The 17,469-nt window shown below is 43.7% G+C and overlaps 1 protein-coding gene across 5 annotated transcripts in view; it reads left to right on the top strand.

Moving 5' to 3' along the window:
* The first annotated feature begins 389 nt into the window (after positions 1 to 389).
* Ubr2 (ubiquitin protein ligase E3 component n-recognin 2) overlaps positions 390 to 17,469 on the top strand; it is an 82,112-nt gene continuing 65,032 nt past the window's right edge. For 3 of the 5 annotated variants that reach the window (XM_027389150.2, XM_027389149.2, XM_027389148.2), the window contains exons 1-3: positions 430 to 603; positions 9,044 to 9,303; positions 16,364 to 16,442. In XM_027389150.2, coding sequence (XP_027244951.1) covers positions 445 to 603; positions 9,044 to 9,303; positions 16,364 to 16,442 — 498 coding nt within the window. In that variant the 5' untranslated portion in view covers positions 430 to 444. Of the gene's footprint in view, positions 604 to 9,043; positions 9,304 to 16,363; positions 16,443 to 17,469 lie in introns of all 5 variants that reach the window. The other 2 variants (XM_027389151.2, XM_027389152.2) reach the window with 1 other exon arrangement.

Genomic DNA, 17,469 nt, shown 5'->3' with positions numbered 1-17,469 from the left:
ACTACAACTCCCATGATGCTCGCGCGCCGAGTCATTTTAGAGGCTTCACTTCGCTCCCTGGCCGTGCTGGGAACGACTACAGTACCCAGAATGCTCTGCTCCTCCGCCTGGGTGTTTTTGCCCCTCTCTTGGCGTTGAACGCGGTAGTGGCCAGCGGGAGTGCCAGGCCTGGGGTTCTCGGTGTCCTTCCCCGGGTCACGGGCGAGGCGGCGACTTGACTTCTGGGCGCTGAGCCCGGGCGCGCGCGCAAGCGGCCGCCGTCCTCGCTGCAGGTTCGCGTCCCGCTTTGCTCCTTGCGCGGCTCGGCTCGCGGCCGCCGGGACGGCCCGGGACTGACGGCCCCAGGACAGGGGCGACCGTCGCGGCTGTGGGAGCAGAAGCGAAGCCGAGGCCCGGGGAGAGGCGACAGCGGCGAGAGCGCCCGGGGAGGGGAAAGGAGAGAAGATGGCGTCGGAGCTGGAGTCCGAGGTGCAGGCCATCGACCGCAGTTTGCTGGAATGTTCTGCCGAGGAGATCGCAGGGGTGAGAGCGGGAGCCCGGGAGGGCTATGTCCGGCCCTCGCAGGCCGCGCCCCGGGGGAGGAACGGAGTCCTGGAAATCCCGGTGCGTGCCACTGACTTCGGGTAACAGCCGCGCTGGCCCTGTCCTGGGGGATAAGGACCCAGGAGGCCAACGAGCCTGCTCCCAGCCTTCCGTGCTCAGAGGTCCCCAGGCCCCTTTATACCTGGCGACTCCACCACGGCGCTTTCATTATCCCTCTTCTTCATCCTCCATTAAATCTACAACACTTGGGCCTTTGCCCTTTATGCCGGCTGTGGACGAGCGGCTTCCTAGCGTTGTCGTATAGTCGCCCTACTTTATCTTGTGATTCCTTTTCTTGGGATAGCAGAGCAGTGTCTGCTCTTAGGCATGTTGTCCTCACCAACTTTGTTGCTGGGACTGCCGGGGGCACCCAGGCTGCAAACATTACAGACCCACATTGGCCCCTCAGTGCTTTTTGAAAAAGTTGTTTTGCTCTTGTTTTGTTTAGTCAGATGGCAACATTAGTGCCTGTGTGCAAGGTAGTGTCTTGACACCTTTGCTGATCATGGCGACTGGGAGATTTTTTTTTAAAATACAGTCATTTTTCTAGAAGTTGGGAAAAGTTGGACGAGAGCAAAACGTTATATAACTTTGAGAAAGCAGCTTTGGTTAACAGATGCAAGCTCATTAATGATAAAAGTTGATCACAGTGTGTCAGCAGCCCTTAGGCCCTAAACTTAAGCCATTCAAACTCAGTAAGGACTAAAAATGTAATATGAACAATGCTGTTATAAGCAGCAAAATTATAAAAACAACAACTCCAGCAAACTCAGTGTCATCTTTTGCCAGTGAGGGCAGGGGACACCTCTCAGAACAGATTGTCCACAGTGACTATGAATGGTTCAAACAATTGGAGCCGTCTCGAAGGCCTCCAGTTGAAAAAGCTCTTAGGAAATGAGTGGCTCTTCAACACGTCAGCACACTGCATGACGGTATTTGGGATGTGAGGCTGTTGACTATTTGGAGTGAACTGGTGAGACTATGGATGTTCAGGTGGAAGTCGGTGAGAGGATAAAGGTGATAAACTTTTTAAAAATACATTGTTGCCTGGAGTCTTTCTAAGTTTTATATATTTTTTATTTTTGTAAGACTAAGGTGTGCAGCCTGTTTTCATGTTTTTTTCTGTGTGAAATTGCACAACCCAAGGATTTTCAGCCCCCGTTTGCCTTCGGTTTATCAAAAATTGGAAAAGGAAATGAAAGCCCTGTTATAAGAAAATTAGGAAATAAATAATAGTGACTTGGTATCCTTTTCTGATTGTTGTCAAATCTGTTTATGTCAAAGTAGTGGGGATTTGGTTTTTTTTTTTTTTTCTTCCACTGCATTTTTTGCATCAGCTGGCTAATGACATTAGCTGTGTTACTCCATTCTAGAAATGATGAGAGTACCTTCAGTTTGTTGCGGTTCCTGAGGAGCCATTTATAAAACCAGTGCCAGAGGCTGTTGTTCTCAGCTCTTAAGTGGTGAAATTTTCAAGCAGATGGAGTGGGGAAAATAAGGAAAATTCAATAAAACCTTTTTATTTATTTATTTCTGTGTGTGTGTGTGTGTGTGTGTGTGTGTGTGTTTGTGTATCAGGGTGTGTGTGTATGAGTGCAAATGTCTGCACCCTGACTGCAGGTATTGGATCCCCAAGAACTAGTGTTACAGATGCCCACTGTGGGTGCTGGTTGAAGAGTAGTACGTGCCCCTAACTGCTGAGCCGTCTCCATCCCCAACAGACCCTTATTACCTTGTGCTTACCTGAGTTTGTGAAGATATCTCTCTGAATCCTGTTACTTTTTGCTCAGTTTCCTTTTAGTCTGTAGGAAGTGTAGTCCGAAGGTCAAAAGAAGTCCTTCAAGTAGAGCAGATGCACACTAGAATCAATGCCACACTCCCCAGCTGTATAATTTTTCCTAGCCTTACATCTAGAAGGGTTTACTGGGTGTATTATGTTAGGATGCCAAATACTTAACATTCATTGTTCTTTCAACCTTAGGCTCCAACTAAAAATTAACATGACATTTTCTCTTAGGTTAATAGTAAATTTTAGTCAGGTATGGTGGTACATTCCTTTAATTCCAGCACTTCTGAGGCAGAGGCAGGCACATATCAGTTTGAGACCAGCATGATTTGAATAGAGTTCCAGGCCAGCCAGGGCTATGTAATAAGAGCCTCTCTCTCTCTCTCTCTCTCTCTCTCTCTCTCTCTCTCTCTCTCTCTCTCTCTCTCACACACACACACACACACACACAATTAAATTAAATAAGTTTTAGAGAAGGTTAAACAGAAATAGTAATTATTGTAGAATTTAGACCTCTGTAATTGGTAATTTTCTAAGATCAATTCCATTTGAACTTAATAAGTACTGATGTCTTTTGTTACATTATTTTGAAATGGGCTTGCTGTGTGTCCCAGGCTAGTCTTGAATTCACAACCTTCCTGCCTTAGCCTCTTGCATGCTGGACTTGCAGGCATGTGATTCCACACCTGGCCTGTGAGTACCCAGTCTTGACACATTTTTGCCACCGTGTATTGGGCAGAAGAAGGACTTTGCTATTGCATCCATTTCAATTAAGCTGACTCTACACTGTGATTTTGGAGGATCATCGAAGCCAGCTAGTATCAGTCTTCCCTTTCTTGGTAGAACTGATTCAAGTATGATTAGTCCAGTAGGTTCTGATAGGTGATTATCATTTAGGAAGTACACGTACTGTTCTTGCACCCTCCCCCCAGCATAAAATAAATCTAAGCTGGTGTGTAATCCTAGCACTCCGAAGGTAAGGCAGCAGGATCACTTGGGAGTGCCAGTCCAGCCTGTGCTACATAGGAGATCCTTGTCTCCAAAAACAAAACGAAAAGAAATTTGGATCTGGGGAGATGGCTCATTCAGTCAAATGCTTCTTCATGCTGGCATGAGAACTTGTGTTCTCTGCCCAGCACCCACATAGAAAGCCAGGCACAGCAATGTGTGGCTGGGGAGCAGGAGACAAGAGGACCCCTGGGGCTTGCTAGTGTGTGTGTGTGTGTGTGTGTGTGTGTGTGTGTGTGTGTGTGTGTGTGTGAAGAGTGGATGACGTTCATGCCAGGCACTCTTGAGGAGGTCATAGGACATCATGTGGAGTCTATTCTTTCCTTCCTTCTTTATGTGGGCTCCGGAGATTAAACACAAGTCACCAAGCTTGCCAGGCAAGCTCCTTTAACACTAGGCCACCCTGCCAGCACTCATTATAGACACTTTGTGAGGAGTTTTGTGGGTGTGTTGATTATTTCTAGCTTTAACATTGTGGACAGTCTTACGGGCATCAGCACACACTGTGGTTCCGGGGTTTGAGGTGCATTTCTAGAGTTGTATGACCATGACTTTCCTTTTATAATGAGCACGTCCCCCTCCATTTCTCCCAGATCTCCAAGCTTTACAAACTGCTAATCCATTTTCTGTCTCCATAGATTCGTTTATTCTGAATGTTTCATATAAATGCGACCATACAATATATTTTATGGTTTTTCTTCCTTCTTTTCACAGATGTTTATCAATGTTGTAGAGTGCATTGATACTTCATTCCTTTTTTATTACAATAGCCCCTTGTACAGATGGGTATAGCACATGAATGGATATAGTTTTATCATGAATGGATAGATATTTGGGCTTTGATGCTTTTTGGATATCCGGAACGAGCTACTGTGAATATTTGTGTGGAGTTTTGTGTGTGCCCACTTTGATTTCTCCTGGCCATGTCCCTAGTGTGGAGCTGCTGGGTCATATGGTAATAACTCTTTTGAGGAACTGCCAGCCTGTATCCAAAGTGGCTGCAGCGTTTTATATTCCATCAGCAGTGCGGGAGGGCTCTTAGCTTTCACATTCTTGCCAGCGCTTGTGTGTGTTTTTGATGATTGTCATTATGTTAGGTATGAAGTACTTTCTCATGAGTTGGATTTCCATTTCTTAACTTGATCATGATGCTGAACACTTGTCATGAGCTTATTGCCCATTTCTGTATCTTTCTACCTACTATCTTAATGCAGTTTTCCTCTAATTCCACACTCCATTTTACTAGTAGGGATTGCTATTTATAACTACCTCACATGTTGCATAGCCTTGTTTGAAAGCAAACCAGATGTACTTGAAGGATGCAGTTTTAATTGGCAATAGAACACTTAGATGCAGTAGGAAAGAGATTCTTTTGTTTTTGTGTTTCTATTTTATATATTTTCTCAACCCCAAGGTTTAAATTTAACAGTCAATAGAAGGAAAGCTGGAAATGTTGTCATAGCATGTTTACTTTAGTGGAATGAGGTGACAGTTTCTTTACTTACTCAATGGGGGACTTATAAGGTAGTAAATGCTCCAGTCCATGTATCTGAAATAAGGACAAATTAAAGTACAGCCAAGTTGGAAATCCCAATAATGTTTTAAGAGGAAGACTTGGTTTTTTTTCAGCAAGTGAGAACTGATATGAAAAGCTGTTGATTTTATTATTTTGAGAAATGTGTGAGCAATCATTGTGAGAAACAATCCTAAGCTTTTCTTGCTTTATATAATGATACATGTTAAGTTTAATCAGATTAAGATGCCTGTAATAGAGACCAAAAATATTAGGTGGCTTTAATTTTTCACACAACAGCAATAAACTTTGGCATTTGTTTACATATTCTGGCAGTATTGAGTACCCAGGGCCTTATGAGTTCTGCACTGCTAAACTAGATCACCAGCCCCAGTGGTCTACTTCTAAGTGATGGGGAACATATGGCAGCCTTTTTAGCTATGTTTTGAAGTAATAGCACACAATAAAATGATATTTAAAATTAGATACTTGTTTTACTAATGACATGCTTCATGTAAGGATAATAGCCTTAACCTTTTTCCTTTCCTTTAAGATTTATTTTTAATTTTTAGTTATTTATATGTATTGTGTGCGTGTGTCTGTGCACATGTGTGCAGGTGCCCTCAAGAGGCCGAAAGAGGTCATCAGATCCCCTGGATCTAGAATTACAGGTGGTTGAAAGCTGCTGGGACTGAAGTCAGGTTCTCTGCAGCCACAGCACCTTCTCCAGCTGAAGCTGCTTTTTTACTGCAGAAACTTTGTCAACAGATTTGATGCATCCACTGATGGAGCCACAATAAATACTGCGTAATTTCTTCTAAGAACCTTCTTATTCTTGATTACAATTCTGCAGAAGTGAGGTTTTAGAAGAGATGAGAGCAAATTTTTTCTTTATTCTTTTACAACAGAGCCCCATGTGGCCCATATTGACTTTTACTCGTAAGTGTTGGAAGGTGACCTCGAACTTCTGATACTCCTGCCTCCACATCCCAAGTACTGGAATCACAGGCATGTGTTCCCATTCCCCTACCTATTTCACCAACTTAAACTGAGTTTTTTAAAATTCAAGTTCTCATTCACAGCCCCCTCTTTTGACACAGGATTTTTTCAGCCCAAACTGGCCTCCTCAAACTCACAGAGATCCACCTGCCTCTGCCTCCCAAGCACTGGGATATTAGTGTGCCACTACCACCCAACTGAAAAAAATGCTTTTAAGTAAAACCTTTCATAATGTTTTCAGTTAAAATTGTATTCAGATTTCTTACTTGTTCATTCATAAAAATGCATAGGATAATTTGGTAACTTTTATTCTTATCTTGGCTTACCTGACAATGGGTAAACAATTAGATGTTACCCTTGGGTGTGGCCAATAAAGGTGCATTTAAAAATTTGTTGAGTCAGATGTGGTGGTGCATGCTTTTAATACTAGCACTCATAAGGCAGAAGCAAGAGGATCTCTGAGAGCTCAAGGCCAGCCTGGTGTATATAGAGAGTTCCAGAACATTCAGGTCTATGTAGAGAGACTCTGTTTCAAAAGCAAACAAACAACAAAAAACTCTCAGTAAGTAAGATTCCAGTGCTTGCCCTTTTAGTAACTATGGAGCCTAAAGTGTGTGTGTACGTGTACATTTGGTGTTCCTGCATGTATAAAATTTGATTTATAGCTCCTCTTTAAAGGAAAAGTCCTTAACATGTGGGATTGTCTCCTAAGAAATTTTGTCATTTAAAAATAATTTAGTCCCTTCCTGTTTATATAAAGCAAACATGAAGGTCATGTTTGGAAATTCACTTTTACTGAAGCGGTATTTTGTAGTTATGGCCTTTCTTTCAGTACCAAGCTTTATGAACCAAGTGTTTAGATTTTTAGCAAGTTCTCTGGAACATGAGATTGACTAAAAAGTTAATATATGCCACCTCACAAATATTTAAAATGTTGTTTTTAGAAGGAAATGTGTGGGCTGATAATAGCTAAGTGAAGGCCTAACGTGTATTTATTTGCTGTGTAATATCATTTTTCCTGGATGTATATATGTGTAACTATGTGTATGCCTTGGTGCTCTTGGAGTTCAGAAGAGGGCATCACATACCTTGGAATTAGAGTGATGGGTGGTTGTGAACCACCATGTGGGTGCTGGATATTGACTCCTTCAGGTGCTAGGCATTGCTTGATCATAGTCCCTTAAATTCTTGATCTTCTTGCTTCTGGTTACGGGTTCATGGATGGGCACCATGCCCAGCTTGAATTGGAGTTAACCCCCCCCCCCTTTTTGAGACAGGGTTTCTCTGCATAGCCCTAGCTGTCTGCCCGCTTCTGCCTTCTGAGTGCTGGGATTAAAGATGTCCAGCCTCATACCCGGAAAATAAGTCTTTTTTTTTTTTTTTTTTTTTTTTTTCAAACAAGACTCTGATAGCAGCCTAAGTAAACACTGGGTTTGTGAATTGTGTTAGCAGTTCAGTTAACTGTGTTTTAGTAGAAGTGGGTCATTTTATTTCATGTTTTGAGGTTTATAATCTTTTTCTTGGCTTAGAACCACTACGGCACAAAGAAGTTTTAAAAGAGCAGTGGGCACATGGGCAGAGGAGGCAGGATTTGGCAGAAGGCCAGGGAGAGACAGCAAGAGAGAGGAAAGACAAGGGAGTGCTTCAAAGGGCCTTTCCTAGGGCTCAGTGGGTTTGGTCTTAGACTTAACTGACCCATGCAGTTGGTCTGGACTTCCCCCTCTGCTCTCTTTCCGTGTGGGTCATCTTTCTGGAATGTAAGTATGAGTAAGAACATACTTGCAGTCACTCACCAGTCTACCCAGGGGCTCACTGCTTCACACCTGACAAAGAGGAAGGGAGGTGGGAAATGGACTAGAAGACACCTCCCAGGAGGCAAAGCAAGTTCCCTCAGGAGAGTGACTAGAAAGAGCCTCAGGCAGAGGAAGTAAGCCAAGAGGACTTTGCAGCCATTCCAGGGCTTGACCTTAAACATAATGGGAGCTATATGACATGTTCAAATTGATATTTGTCAGAAATTACTCAAGTTGTGAGGTTAGAGAAGTTTACAGAGGGACAAGGCTGGTGGAGCCCCTAGGAAGGACATGACTATGCCATTCCTGGGGATGGGATGAGGAGTTCTGTAGAGAGAGAGGAATGAATGCCTGTCTGATGGTGAAGACAAATGACAATGTTGAGTGAAGCAGAAGGAAGACTTTCAGGTTTGTGTATCAGGTACATGTTAAAGTAGAGAAATAGAGTAACAGATTTTGATGTTGGTGGGAGGATTGTGAGTTCAATTTTGGGCATTTTGAGTTGGTACTTGTGAGATATCCAGATGTATAAGTAGTTGGAAGCAGAAGTTGAGGCACAGAGCTGGGCAGTGATGGTGCACGCCTTTAATCCCAGCACTTGAGAGGCAGAGGCAGATGGATCTCGGAGTTTGAGGCCAGCCTGGTCTACAGAGCAAGTTCCAGGACAGCTAGGGCTACACAGAGAAACACTGTCTCCAAAAAAAAAAGTTTGAGCCACAGAAAAGGGAGGTGTTTGGTTAGTGGAAGGCAAAGAGGAAAGGATTTATAGAGAGAAGCTGGTCAGAGAAGGAAGCTAATAGGCCAGGCTCTTGCAGGATGGCGCGTGTGCACAGGCACGCGCACACACACACACACACACACACACACACACACACACACACACACACACACACACACACACACACACACACACCCCTACTTCATCTGTCCATCCATCCCTGACATGAAAATCCCTGTCAAAATTGGAATAACATTTTTTTGAGCAAAGTATTAGAAGTCAAAGGAATACAACAACTGGGGTCTGAATAAGGGGGGGGAGAGAGAGAGAGAGAGAGAGAGAGAGAGAGAGAGAGAGAGAGAGAGAGAGAGAGAGAGATGGCAGGGGCACATACATCAAGCCAAAAATGACAACTTTGTAGAGGCTGTTTACTCCTTCTACCTTTATGGGGGTCCTGGGGTTGAAATCAAGTCATTAGGCAAGCACTTTTCCTCATCTTGCTGGCCCAAATTAAAATGTTAATGTATAACAATATAAGCAAAATATGATTGTTATTGTATTTTTACCAAAAAGGAAGTTGGGTGTTATTGTTCAAATTAGCAGACAGTTGACCTTATTTAAAAAATTGTTTTCTTTTTCTAAAGAAATGGCTGCAAGCAACTGACCTCACCAGAGAAGTATACCAGCATTTAGCCCACTGTGTTCCCAAAATCTACTGCCGGGGTCCCAACCCTTTCCCACAGAAGGAAGACACACTTGCACAGCACATCCTGTTGGGACCAATGGAGTGGTACATCTGTGGTGAAGACCCTGCCCTGGGATTTCCAAAGCTTGAACAGGCAAACAAGCCTTCTCATCTCTGTGGCCGAGTGTTTAAAGTTGGGGAGCCCACATACTCTTGCAGGTAAAATCTGACAGTTCTCCTCTGAAACCTTCAGATTATTATTTCCAAATTATGAAATTATACATTTAAAAAGTCTACAGTTTAATGAAGTGATGTGGGGGCAGATATTCATTCATGGACTGATGTTGCAGACAAGAAGCAGCCTGTCCCCAGCACCGGAGAAGCCCCTCAGTAGCTCCCATCTCTTTCCTGGCCACAGAGCCTCCTTACTCTTCCCGATCTTGTTCACAATGATTCTTTTTGATGCTCGCATTGTTCCGGAGTTGACTGAGGAACCCCATCACACTGGCTCCTTTGTCCCTCTCTTCTGCCTTCATTGGCTTTGGGGTGCTGCTTCCCTTTCTGGCATGATGAGATGCCCACAGCTTTCTGTATTTGCTATGACCTATATGGAGAATCAGTCATTTCTCCAAGGAGTTTCTTTTTAATTGGGAATGGTAGAAAGTAGGATATGTTTGCTATATGGGCTTACTAATAGAAGATGACCTTAAAAAATTGGTGAAATTGAGTCTGTGAGAGAAGAAGAAAGAACCTACCCTGATCCCTTCTGACTTCCATGCTTATTATCACTGTTTAGCACTTGTGTGCTTTCAGAGATTCTCTGTGCTTAATAGGCGTCATGCATGCATGTCTATGCACACATGCACAGGCTGTCTTAACCGTAAGTACACACACACAGCATGTCTATGCACACATGCACAGGCTGTCTTAACCATAAGCACGCACACACAGCATGTCTATGCACACGCACACATGCACAGACTGTCTTAACCGTAAGTACGTACATACAGCATGTCTATGCACACGCACACATGCACAGACTGTCTTAACCGTAAGTACGCACACACAGCATGTCTACGCAAACATGCACAGGCTGTCTTAACCGTAAGTGTGCACACACATGGGCTGCTGAGGTGGCTGCTGTCCTCAGCGGGTAATGGCATCTGCTGCTAAGCCTCATGACCAGAGTTTGATCCTAGAGACCAATGGTAGAAGGAGAGACCTCCGTACACACTTCATGGCACTCAGAAGGCCATATACATGTGCCCATGCACATAAAATACATTTTTTTAACAAAAAGAAATACGTAAGTCCGATGTGGTGGCACACACCTCTAATCTCAGCACTTGGAATGCAGAGGCAGGCAGATCTGTGAATTCGAGGACAGCCCCATCTACAGAGTGAGTTTCAGGACAGCCAGGACTACAAAGAGAGACCATGTCTCGAAAGAAAAGAAATATATACATAGAATTAAATTTTCTGTTTGACAAAAACTTAGTGTCTTTCCATTCAGTTTATACAGTATTCCATTGCAGGAACATACTGTTAATAGAGACATTCCATTTTTAAAAAACATTTTGCTGTAAAATTAAAATTAAGCTAATTAAGGTGTCTGGGTTTCCGTGTTAGTTTTTCTTTATTAGCATGGCCAGAATATCAATTCTGATTGTACTATACAGTGAAGCACTGTAGCATGAATTTTAATTGGTCTTAATAATAAAAACTCAGAGTCAGATATAGGGGCAAATGCTGAAAGATCAGAGAAACAAAGGAGCCGGCCACAGCCACTTCTTACCTAGCCAACTCCTCCACCTGGAAAGGGGCAAGCTCCTGTCTGCACCCACCTTATATTTCTTTCTCCACCCAGCCATATCACTTCCTGTTTCCTCCTGTCTAGTGCTGGGATTAAAGGTGTGTGCCACTACTACCTGGCCTCTAGATAGTTAACTAGTGTGGCTAGCTCCCCACTCTGATTGCCAGGCAAGCTTCATTTGTTAGGGCACAAACAAAATATCACCACAGAACACTGTTAGATCTTTTCTTTGGTATTAAAAAGATCTCTTTGGGTGTGCTGCTGCTGATGCATGGAGAATAGATCTGGTTCAACTCGTGATTTACAAATAAGGAAGCTGCATTCCAATGGCTCCAGCAGTGTCCTTTGTACCCAAAAGATACAATTCCAATCACACATTTGTAGGTCTTTAAATCTTCAGTCTGAATATTACTCTCGGTCTTTACTTAATTTTTTTCATGATTTTGACACTTTTGAAGATTACAAACTAGTTAATTTTGAAAATATCCTTCAAATTGGGTTCATCTGGTAAATGGACCTTGTATCTTTGGCCAGATTGCCACAGAGATGAGGAATCCAGCCCTATTGTGTAGTCTGTGGTCCCATTGACCACTGGGTTACAGTGCTGTCTGCAAGCTGTTTCCATCATAAAGTCACATTTCCCCATGTCATTAACAATTTCGTGGGAAAGCACTGTGACACTATTAGCTATCCTTTTCTCTATCAAACTTTGAGTTCCTTTGTTTTTTAATATTTTCACAGTGTAGGACTTGAACTTGAGATGCTTTGATCCATGTCCATAGATGTGGTACCATTTCTTTCACTTGCACACTGTGTCCTAGCCTCACACAATAGGAGCCTTTGATGCCACCTGCTGTTTTTTATGCTGCTGGCGTTCTCAAAGCACTTAGTTTTTGGCACAAGATTTCTGACATTGGTTGCACAGGCCTTTAATCCCAGCACTCAGGAGACAGAGGCAAGCAGATCTCTGTGAGTTTGAGGCCAGCCTGATCTACAAAATGAGTTTCAGGACAGCCAAGGCTACACAGGGAAACCCTGTCGGTGGCGGGGCAGGGGAAGATGACACCCACAGTCTGGGAGCAGCGAGTTGGATGCTGGTGCTCAGCTTGCCTTGTCTTCATTCAGTTCAGGACCCCATCATATGCAATTGTGCCTGCATTCAAGATGGGTCTTCCCACCTCATTTGAACCTCTCTGGAAACATCCTCATAGATATACTCAAAGATATATATCTGCTGGGATTCCAAATCCAGTCAAAACAGTGAAGATGACCAGCATATTTCCATCCCACACTCACTGTACCTGCTGCTTCTGTTTTATCACCCCAAACTAACTGAACCTCAGCTGTGCTCGGACTTCATCCTGGGGCTTACCTTGGGATCTCCTTGCCTTGGTTTCTTACTGCTCCCTTGTTGTTTGTCCCCCCTGTGTTTTGTCTCATCTTGATTGTTCTCAGTGCCCATGATGGTAGGCTAGTTGAGTATATGTTATCCTCCCAGAGCCAGTAGAAGTTCCAGCTGTATCTGAACTCAGGCTGCTTGTTTGCTGAGCACTATCCCCTGACCAGACAAATCCCATCAGTGGGATTCATGTTTAATCTTTCCATGGCCTCTGAGATAGTATCCTTCAGGAACCTTGGGGGGTCAGTGAACTTAAAACAACAGGAAAACCCAGACTCTGTTTCTGTTTCCTCTTCTGTGTGCTTACAATACAGATGTCAGATGTGTGGAGAGTCCCCTCCACCTCAGGCAAGCAGTCAGTCATTTAGGGAGATAGGTCGGGTCTCACAGGTTGAGGTCTCAGTCCTACAGGACTGCCCCCTTCCACCCCATCTCAGATGACTCACAGCCCTGAAGCCCCTGTATTTAGGATGGATTTATGTGTAGTTGGAATTCCCATGGCTCTCTCCTTGGGCTTGATTAATGTGCCACAGGGAATTGTAGTTCTTGGGCTATTATAAAGCATATTGCAAAGGATACAGATGAAGGGATATGCAAGGCAAAATCAGAGAGAACCTTGTGTGCCTTCTGGCATGCCTCCCCCAAGGTGTTCAACATTCTGGAAGCTCTCTGTGCTGTGTCCTTTCTGGTTTTTATGGAGCATGGGTGAAGGTCAAGCAGTCATGTGGAAATGTGACTGGACAAAAAATGTAAGACCAAATGCTCATAATAGACCAAAAGGGAAAATCCCTGAGGCTTGTCTGAATGGATTCTTCTTGGCCTTGAATGTTCCTTTAGGTGGTATGGGGCAGGGCCACTTCTGGAGTCTCCATTAGGATCCTCTTAGGAGCTACTCTCGAGAGTTTCTGTATGGCCGTGTTCAGGACAGAGAGGCTGCAGTGACGAGAATGTGTTTTTAGTTCTGGGGACCTGGCTTAGAGAAGGGGAAAGGTGAGAGGAAGGCCGGAGAAGGTCAGAAGGAGCTTGCTTTCTGAGGCCTATAGCACCTCAGGGTTATTCCAGCCATTAGGAAGCACGAGCTAGAACATGGACAAAGCCAAAGTATCTGTGTCATGTCACACCAGGCCTCTGACTGGAAAGCCCTTTCTTTTGTTCTCACATACCAGTGTGTTAGGAGTCTTTCACTCATATATAATAAAATGTAGGGAAATGGGCTGGGTTTTCTTTTCATGCAGCTAAATTTAAATGCTTAGACATGTACTCTGTTGTTAAAAATATATAATGGAGATTGGCTCAGCAGTTAAGAGCACATACTGCTCTTACAGAGGACCCAGCATCCACACTGGTCAGCTTGAAGCTACAGGTAACCCCAGTTCTAGCAGGTCTAGCTCACCTCTGCCCTCTGCAGGTACTTGCACTCAGTGCACACACCCACATGCATCAAATTTTAAATGCTGAAAATATTTAAAAACATATGATCTGCTGGCAAGACGGTTAAGCAGTTAGGGGTGTTCATCACCAAGTCTGATAACCTGAGCTAAATCCCAAAACCCACATGGTGGAAGGAGAGAGAGAGAACTGACAACTGCCAAGTTGCTCTCTGACCGCCTTCCATATGTGTACTGTGGTAGATAGGCATGCGCGCTCGCGAGCGCATGCACACACACACACATAAATAAATAATATTACATGAGTTGATGGTAATAAAAGTTTTGCTTTTGAATATTCTTTTTGTTTTGTTTGTTTGTTTGTTTGTTTGTGAACTTTTTCTTGTGGGCACTGAAACTCAGAAGTGTGACAACTGCTCTTGAGAACTGTTGTCCCTAGTAAAGACTGGGGAGTTCCTGAGATAGAGGAAGCAAAACAAGACCTCTCTCCAGTTTCCTAGGTTCTTTGTCACCTCCTAGAGAAAGAGTTCTGAGGCCAAAGGAATTTGGATTGCATTCATTACAGAGCACAAGTAGGGCATGCAGACTTCTAGAGAGAATTGTGTGACAGCTTGTCTTATGGGCAGACTAAATGGAGGAGAGGATTATTCACAAGTTAAGGGTTCACTCTCTTTCTATCCTTATATGGAGTTTTCAGGTATGTCCAGTACATGATGGGAGCAGCTAGTTTTGCAAGTCTGAAGATACGGAGTTGTCATTGTAATGAAGCAAGGATAGCAGTCATCTCCGTTGGTCCCAGCCCCTTTGGGTAGTGCAGTGGTTTAGTGTTGCAGCAGTCCAGGGTGGCATGCTGTAACGTAACTCTGAAGTTGCATCAGCAGCTAACCTCCATGCAATTTGACTCTTAGTAGAAAATCAAGTTGTAGTGTGGTATTACTCTCTCTTACCACAAAGTACATACAAAGGTCAGTGTATAGACAGCATACTTGGGCCACAGAAGGAACTGTTGGTAACTTAGAACCACGGACTTGGCCTGAGTCCATATCTCTGTTATCCCAAGGTGGACTGGTCTGTGAGCTGCTGTTTTCCAGTTGCAGATATGAAATATTTATCTAGTGCCTCAAACATAACAAATACTGTCAGTCAGATACCTGTGCTACTGTTCAAAATACAGGGGACAGCTGAAAGGTGACATTTTATTGCTCTTTAAGTTCCTTTACTATTACTACTAGTTATATATTTACAGTTCTTGTTTAGTGGTATTTATTTGTCAACCTTTTGAGAATGCTCTTCAGATTTAAGTTTAGAAAATTCTTCCACTCTGGGTTTTGCAGCCTCAGATATTTACTCTGGAACCCAGTTGGTCATAGGGTAGTGTTACGATAAATCTTTCCGCCAAAAGCCACTGAGCCCCACTGCCACATGTGCGCTTTACGCCAGCCGCCCACCTGAGTTAGGCCCAAATGAATACACAGACTTGTATTAGGTTCAAAGCTGCTTGGCCAATGACTAGGGTTCCTCATCTGTTAGCTCAGTCTTAATTATCATAAACCTATATATTTTATAAGACTTATCTTATCGGACCCCTTATTGGCATCCCTCCTTGCCGGTGGATCACATCATGCTGCTGGAGGAGGCGAACGGGAAAAGAGGCCCTTCCTGTTTCTCCTTCACTTAAATATGAGTCTCCTTGCTATGTTACTTCCTGCCTGGATCATCACTTCTCTACTACATTTCCCAGAATCTTCTTTGACTTCTAGTCCCGTCTAACTTGCTGTCTCATTGGCCAAACAGTATTTTATTAACAATCAATAAGATAAACATACACAGTACATTCCCCATCAGGGTAGTTGTTGACATAATATACAAGACATCCTCAATGACATGGTGGTGCATGCATTTACTCCCAGCACTCGGGAGGCAGAGACAGGCAGTTCTCTGTGAGTTTGAGACCAGCCAGGGCTACACAGAGAAATCCTATCTTGAAAAAAACAACAAAAAGGCAACTTCAGATAAACAAGGTGTCTGTGAATCTTAGGAAAATTTGTCACTCCATTCTTTGGGAATTTTTTTTTTTTAATTTTATTTTACTACACATAACCAAATCAGCAAACTGTCAGAGCTGTCTTGGATTTATTATGGGTACTAAACAGGGTGGCCTTTATCCACTAGAGATGAGACTAAGAGATACATCTGGACAGGAAGATCCAGAGGAGATAGATGTTAACCTAAGAACACCAAGGAGTCAAAGAAAACTTCAGCTTTAATCCCAGCACTCAGGAGGCAGAGGCAGGCAGATCTCTGTGAGTTTGAGGACAGCCTGGTCTACAGAGTGAGTTCCAGGAAAGCCTGAGCTACATAGTGAGACTCTGTCTCAAAATAAACAAAAAAGTGGTATCATCTTAACAAGGAAGAACTCAGCACTCCAGCCCAACCTTCATTTTAGATGCTGTTTCAACAGAAGGCTGTAAGCTGTGACTGATCACATCTTCCCAAACCTGTGGAGACGTGGGCCATTCTGGTCAAGTGTGGCCTGGAAGCCTCCATCCTACACTCCAGTGTGAGCTGACTTCACTAAGCAAAGATCTACAGATTTGGGGACTTGTAGAAGGGTTCTGATGTTGTGGGAGAGTATTAATTTTTGACACTCATTCATTCTCTTTTTCTTTAACTTGACAGAGACTGTGCAGTTGACCCCACCTGTGTTTTATGCATGGAGTGCTTTTTGGGAAGTATCCACAGAGACCATCGATACCGGGTCAGTAATGTACAAATGGCAACCACACGCAGTATTGTATACTGCGTACCTTTTGTCTCATTAAAAATCTAATGGGGGAGGGCTGGAGAGATGGCTCAGGAGTTAAGAGCACTGGCTGCTCTTTCAGAGGTCATGAGTTCAATTCCCAGCAATCCCATGGTGGTGACTCACAAACCATCTATAATAGGATCTGATGCCCTCCTGTGACATGCAGGCATACATGCAGACAGAGCACTCATACCTAAAAAAAATACATAAACAAAATTTAGGAAAAACAAATCCATTGGATGTGAAGGCGATCTGGCTGCAGTGTCTGTCACCCCATTGATTAGCGTGGCTGAGTTGGCTGGCCTGGCTGGCTAAGTGGGCGCTCTCTTCCTCCCTCACTGCTTCACTTGTGCCCCTGCTCAGTTGAGGAGAAGGGCCTTCCCCAAATTCAGGGCCAGTCTTCAGTGAAGGCAACTGAGCCCCTTGCTGGAACCTTCAAACCAGTTCTCATTTTAAAACCTTAAAGATTTAACAGTAAAGGGGAGAGGATGGTTTTCAAATTGTGGGATTTTGTTTTTGTTTTTAGGATATGTAGCTTGTTAGTACAGCACTTTCCAAGCATGGACAAAACCTTGGATTCTATCCTAGGGGGAGAGGTAGAGGTGTTCAGGGTAGAAAAGAGTTAACGAGCCTATGCTTCTTAGAACCCAGATTTAAGAAAGATAACATGGAAATCAGGTCTTCTGTGTTAGCTGTCAACTAGTTTGGTCTGGTATTTTAAATGATTATTATTATTTGTTTTTTGTTTTTTTAGACAGGGTTTCTCTGTGTAGCTTTGGAGCCTATCCAGAGCACTTGGCTCTGGAGGCCAGGGTGGCCTCAAACTCACAGAGATCTGCCTGCCTGTGCCTGGGATTAAAGGTGTGCGCCACCAACGCCAGGCTTAAATGATTATTAAAGAGGCCTATACTGCTGTGTCATTTAGGGTCCACCTCCAGACCCTAAGATTCTTGATAGTTTTAATTGGGGCTGTCCCCAA

Source organism: Cricetulus griseus (genome assembly GCF_003668045.3).
Source record: "Cricetulus griseus strain 17A/GY chromosome 1 unlocalized genomic scaffold, alternate assembly CriGri-PICRH-1.0 chr1_0, whole genome shotgun sequence".
Lineage (NCBI taxonomy): Eukaryota > Metazoa > Chordata > Mammalia > Rodentia > Cricetidae > Cricetulus > Cricetulus griseus.
This window is presented reverse-complemented; position numbering and strand designations above follow the sequence as displayed.